This window comes from Lycium ferocissimum, chromosome 11 (genome assembly GCF_029784015.1).
Source record: "Lycium ferocissimum isolate CSIRO_LF1 chromosome 11, AGI_CSIRO_Lferr_CH_V1, whole genome shotgun sequence".
Classification (NCBI taxonomy): Eukaryota; Viridiplantae; Streptophyta; class Magnoliopsida; order Solanales; family Solanaceae; genus Lycium; species Lycium ferocissimum.
In genome coordinates, this window is record NC_081352.1 from 32,346,317 (window position 1) to 32,352,947 (window position 6,631).

The 6,631-nt window shown below is 31.4% G+C and overlaps 1 protein-coding gene across 1 annotated transcript; it reads left to right on the forward strand.

The window, feature by feature from the left end:
- Nucleotides 1-438: 438 nt before the first annotated feature.
- Nucleotides 439-6,295, forward strand: LOC132036813 (NAC domain-containing protein 21/22-like). Its single transcript, XM_059427203.1, has 3 exons — nt 439-740; nt 3,552-3,829; nt 5,571-6,295. The coding sequence occupies exons 1-3, from the start codon at nt 557-559 to the stop codon at nt 6,138-6,140; spliced, it is 1,032 nt and encodes a 343-aa protein (XP_059283186.1). The 5' UTR covers nt 439-556; the 3' UTR covers nt 6,141-6,295.
- Nucleotides 6,296-6,631: the final 336 nt, after the last annotated feature.

Genomic DNA, 6,631 nt, shown 5'->3' on the forward strand with positions numbered 1-6,631 from the left:
TGGGTTCGGCATTGCTTGCTAAGATTTTTTTTTTTTTTTTTTTTTAAAAGACGCAAAAGTGCATTTAGTTGGGTTTGATCCTGCGACCTTAAGGAGTTAAACCCAACACTTAACAAGTTACCCCACTCAATCTGTTTCGATCACGTTGCTCCTTCAAGCATTATTATATATATTTTAAGATATATACATAATATACCGAGCTTTAATCGCAATACCATGTGTTCACGTGACCCATTTTTCCTACCTAAATTCGCCCCTGAGTTTATCCAAACGTACTTATTGTTGTAGCTCCACCTCTATTAAGGGTATATCCAATATATGCCCAAAAAAATTTATTACTTTCTTGCAAAACTTCATATTCAGTCAAATACCCTCATATAAAATAATAAAATGAAAGAGAGGGACTATTAACTAGTGCTTATATATAGATGAGCTAGAGTACCATTTGGTGTTGTTATAGGGAATTCTCATATCCTTATTTCTACCAGCTCCACCATTTGAACATAGACTTTCATAGACTTCATCTCTTTTTTCTTTTTTTATTTTTCTCTTCAAAATGAGTAGCAGCAGCAGTTTGAGCATGGTGGAATCAAAATTACCACCAGGATTCAGATTCCATCCAAGAGATGAAGAACTTATTTGTGATTACTTAATGAACAAGGTTGTTTCCTCTGATCATCATCAACATCCTCTTCTCATCGAAGTTGACCTTAACAAATCCGAACCTTGGGAGATTCCTGGTACGTCTGTATTTCTTTTAGAGAATCTCCTAATTGTTCCACAACAGTTAAAAGAAGCTCAGGTTTATTTTTACATATGTCATCAAATTCTCATCTTAAATTGAAGAAAAAAACAAAACAGCTTAACCTACTTCTGTGTTTTTTCCAACCTCATAAGGTGTACTGATTAGGGGTTATTGGATTTTCAGCAACTGTGATGGAGATTTATTTTTATTAATGAATTTTTGTTTGGTCTAATTTTTGGTTTGCCTTATTTGGCTGTAGATGAAGTGATAGCTACCGGATTGGTCTAAAAGTCATGCATAAAGTTTTCATTTTCTTTGTTGCTATTTTTCGTGGATAAGAATCTTATACTGCTAGGAACTGTGGTTAGTTTTATTTGGAAAAATTAAACTGTCTACTTCTTTGGCATTATTAACACTTAACTATATTGTTTCGAGATTGAATTCCCAAAAATAATTTTCGTTTTTCCCCAATATAGCTTGACTTTTCGGTCTAATCCAAAGTCTTTAAATTATTAAAAATAAGTAACCAAAGAACATTAATTAGCATGTTCCTGCAAATAGCAGGGGCAAGTATATCTATTAAGGGGTTAATATATATATATATATATATATATATATATATATATATATATATATATATATATATATATATATATATATATATAAGAAAAGTTTAACCAATATGATTTTTCCAGCTAAGAAGGTTCGAATGAATCCTCTTCGACCCCAACCATCATATAATTAATGGCAGTGCTTATTTAATAAAACGTAAATTAACATACAAAAATAGAAGAAAAAGACCCCTATGGTTTTCTGCAACTCATTTTCCAAGTAATCAGAAAGAAAAAAGAAGATTAAAAAAAAAAAAAAAAGAGAAGAATAATGTTCTTATATAGGTTGGTGTTGCATTAATCCGTCACATCAATAGGAGGACTTCTTTTTCCTTTTTTCTTCCTTTTTTTGGTTCTAGTTTATAGTTTTTCCTATTTATTAGACGATCTGATTTTTCTTTTAAAGGATATGATTAAAAATGCTCCTCCAGTATACTCACCCATTGAAGAACGAAGTGTTTTAAGTACTTATATAGATACAGAAAAATCAATTTCAAATTAGTAAAAATAATTTGTATGATTTTCTTTTCGGTTATCCGTAAGTATTCATACAGAACTAATAGTTGGATGTATACATGAACGATTTAATGGATGTATACCAATTAATGGTCTCATAAGATTTCTCATTCAGTTAACTTTTGAATAAATTGACAGTATTGGCATAGTGTCCTCAACCAAAAGATGGTGACAGCGATAGAGAGAAAAAATAATTAAACACATAACATGCATGTCATATCCCTTAAGTAACAATCTATCTACCTGGTGGCTTGTCATGTCAACCACACGCGTGTACATTTATACTCCAAATTAAAGAAGTTAAAGTACAAATTCTGGTCATAATTTTACCCCGTGTAATTCTAAAGCGATGTTGTCAACATTGTCAAAAAGAAATTATGACTATGCTGTTCGAACTTGTTTATACGTGTCTCGACTAATTTTAATTAGGTATTTGCTATTTACTACCCAATATAGGTACATGATACTGTTATTTGATATTTGTGTTGGTAGGAGATAATAGGTATCTAATGAAATTAGTCGAGATACATGTGAGCCAGTATTAGAAGATAGCAAATACGCTATGAAATTAATCGGATTAACTCTGCCCACCAAAACTTATAGTACGAATGAGAAAAAATCACCTAGTTTTCTTTTAATGTCGACATCATCAACTTAATTCCTTAATTGTAAGAATAATACTTTCTTTTACATTTCTATTTTCAAAGGAACTATGTATTGTGGTGCTTTGAACTTGATTTCCCCATCAACATCTTTAACCAAAGCCATTTGCAAATATATGGCCCTCCAATAATTAATTTTCTCCATTTGGGATAGAGATTTTAGCTTTTCACCCATGCATAAAAAGTGGACAAAATGGGTGAGTCATGATATATGGTGGTGTCACAATGGCCATTTTTTCAAAACCAAACAGGTCCCCCTCCTCTTTACCATCATCTTCTTCTCGATAATACTGATATCGACATATTCTTTTTTCCTTTCATTTTCTGATCCTTTAATTTTTTGTTTCTTATGGTACTCAATCCTATCTTCTTTTTAATAGTTCATGCATCTCATTGTGAAACTTAGTATGACTGTCTATAAACAATTTACCAAAAAGTATATATATCATGTTGAATTATGTGATTGCCTCATTTAAAAGGTTAAACTCGTGTTAGATAGAAAGACATTTTTATTTACTTAATCATATTATTCTTCGCACACTTCCTCATTGTGAAACTTAGTATGATTGCCTAGAAACAATTTACCCGGGATACCAAGATAAATAGCATGACCGTCTCATCTAAAAGCTTAAACTGTTAGAGAGAAAGACAATTTTAATTACTTAATTAATTATTCTCAGCATGCTTCCTCACACGTGGTTCTAATTTTTCTCTCTATATGTTGCTTTTTTCTTGTAATAATGTGAAACTTAGTATGATTGCCTAGAATAATTTAGTTACCAGCAATGTCATGTTGAATTGTGTTAACCCCCTCATGTAAATTCTTAAATTGTTAGAGATAGTACCATTTTAATCGCTTAATCATATCATTCTCGTCACAGTTCCTCAGTGTGGTTCTGATTCTTTTTCATGGGTCAAAACACATGAAATTTTAGCTAGTTTGAACCCAAAAACCCTTACCTGCTATGATACTATATTGAATAGTGTGATCATCTCAACGTTAATATATATATACAGAGGCGGCATGTGTTGGAGGAAAAGAATGGTACTTCTACAGCCAACGTGACCGGAAATACGCGACAGGGCTCCGAACAAATAGGGCCACCACGTCGGGATATTGGAAGGCCACCGGAAAAGATAGGGCTATCATCAGAAAAGGAAGCCTTGTGGGAATGAGGAAAACCCTAGTTTTCTATCAAGGCAGAGCACCTAAAGGAAGAAAAAGTGAGTGGGTCATGCATGAGTTTCGCCTTGAAGGTGCAATTAACAATCGTCCTCAAATTTCTTCTCTCAAGGTACATGTATTAACTTTTTTTACTACAATTAATTTAAGTAGTTCTTTTATTATCTGGATTGATTTAGCCCTGCTATTAATTAATCGAAGTGTTGAAAATATTTAGTATGAACTTTTTATGCACTAAACAACGTAAAAATGTTTACACATCCAGATCAATATAGCCATGATGAGCATTGATTGATGACACGATAAAAATGGAATACCAATTGACATGATATACTAAGTTAAAGTATACTTAAATTAAACCACTTTACATTATTTCTGGGAAAGTGCATTTTAGATTATCTTTTGGCTTTTGTGTTAAAGATCTAGTAGATAAAGTTTTACTTAAAAGAGGCAAATAAATTCAATTATATTTCTGCATAATCTAAAATAAGTAATCTAACTCTTTGTTTGGTCATATGAAGTAGTTGGTTGATAATGGAACAATAAAAAGAGATCGGAGATTTTATTTTATAAATCTCAAATTCTTGAGGCTATTAGACGAACTCGCACCTGTCTAGGTATGAGCCTTAGATTATTTCAAAGACAATTAAAACAGGTCATTTAAGCTTAATGATTAGAAATTCATAAGATTTAATTATGAATTAAATATCTCCATCTAAACTGAAATTACGGATAATATTTTGATTAATCTAAATCTACTGGCAACATCACTTTGACGACTTGCAGCATTTAGGTCCATAAAAAAGTTCACTAATTACATTATATTATGAAAATCATAAAAATTAAAAAAAGGTAGATAAGAGTACTTTTCAATTGAAAGAACTGTCCATTCATTTACAATTTGTTTAATTTGATCTGAGAAATTGGGAAATAAGCAAGAATTTGTCGTGATGCAAAATATAAGTATGTGCCTGTAGATAATGTATGACTGTTGCTATATTTATGGCCCTTGATAATGAACTTTTGGCTTAATTGTCTAAATTTTCCTTTTCTTTTGGCCTACTTATATATAGTTGATGATCAATCCAATCGCTATGAATGCGCTTAAGTTCTAATTGGAATCTTTTTATATTCAACTGTAACAATCATCGGAAGTTTCTTCTATCATATTAAGCATATGGTTTTATGAGTTATGACAAATATGTGAATTATTTTATCTTTAAACAATCTATTAGTAGTTGACCAACTTGCCCAACTAATTTATACAAAGGTTAAGTACCTTGGTCATTTCACTTTGTAGGATTATATATCTTTGACTAGATATGACATTTAGAATATTAATCTAAATTATGTAAGGAATAAGTAGTAGGAAAAAATGATACTGTAGAATATTATGTTCTAATTTGATTATTGAATTTGATTCCTTGAGATCTTTGAAAGATTTTGTAAAACATTTTATTAGTTAATGATGTCAAATTTAGTTAGACATATCTATTACAATTATTGTGATATAATATGCTAGTAATCAGTGCTCCAATGATATGAAAATTATCTCATAATTCTTTCACAATCTAGGATTAATCAGAATAAATTCCATTTTTCATTTTTTAGATAACAGCACAACCTAGCTAATTACCTAATCCCTTGTCCTTAAGCACGTCACAATCTTTCAAGAAAAATAAACTTTTTCCCTTTTAACCCTTTTCTTATAAAGCATCAATTATTTAGTGATGAATATTAAAACTCATTGTGTAATATTTTTCATATGAAAACCTTTCTTTTTCAATAATTAGTGCATAAAACTTAAACTCTTCTCTTTTGGTATGCTGACCTTGGTGCATATTGTTAAACAGGAGGATTGGGTATTATGTCGAGTATTCAACAAGAACAAAGAATTACTTGCTGCCAAACAAGGAACTGGAAGCAGCAACATCTATCATGATAACGATACAATAAGTTCTTCATCTCTACCACCATTAATGGATCCTTACATCACTTTCGACCAAACACAACCTAACAACAATATTAATATGAATGAATTATATTATGAGCAAGTGCCCTGCTTCTCCATTTTCAACCCTAACCAAACTTTTAGCTCCCATTGCCACCACCACCCTATCACCGCCACCGCCACCACCGGAGCTACCCCTATTACCGCCCCATACGGTGGTTTTCCAGCTGATATTGGAAATTACCTAAATGCCACAGCAACATCCTCTTCGTGTGATAACAAAGTAGTTAAAGCTGTTTTAAGCCATTTGAGTACCAGGAATATTATGGAAGTTGGTAGTAGTAATATTAATCCTGGCCAAAATATTGTGAATATAAAAGGAGGAGATGATTCTCCTAGCTTTGGGGAAGGAAGTTCTGGAACTAGCTTCTTGTCTGAGGTGGGCTTGCCTATAATGTGGAACAATTATTGATTTTTGAGAGAACTATATGTTAAATATTTGTATGTTAAATATTTGTACTCAAAATTAGATGTGGGATGAGAGTCTTGTTTAAGTTATTATCAGTATATATTATTGTAACCTTTCATTAGAAATATATATGTAAGATCCAATGTCATTTCCTTGAATTATCACTACAGGTTAATGTATATAACTGTCTCCTAGATTGGAATAATTCTCCATAGGTGAATATTTACATGTCGTTTTATGTTTGCATCTCATTCCTCCGTATATTACCATCCCAAATATATACATAGAATTTTTCGTAACGGATATCAACTTTTAAGAAAGTGAATAAATTACTATAGTGATAATTAAACGTCACTTTTTATATTTATATCCAATATTTTGAAGAAGCAATATACCTTCCCCTGCACACCCCTAAACTATATATAGAGAAAGAAAGAGAATATATTTCAGGCCAAAGAACTCGGGCTCTATTTCCGCTTTAATAATTTTTTGAT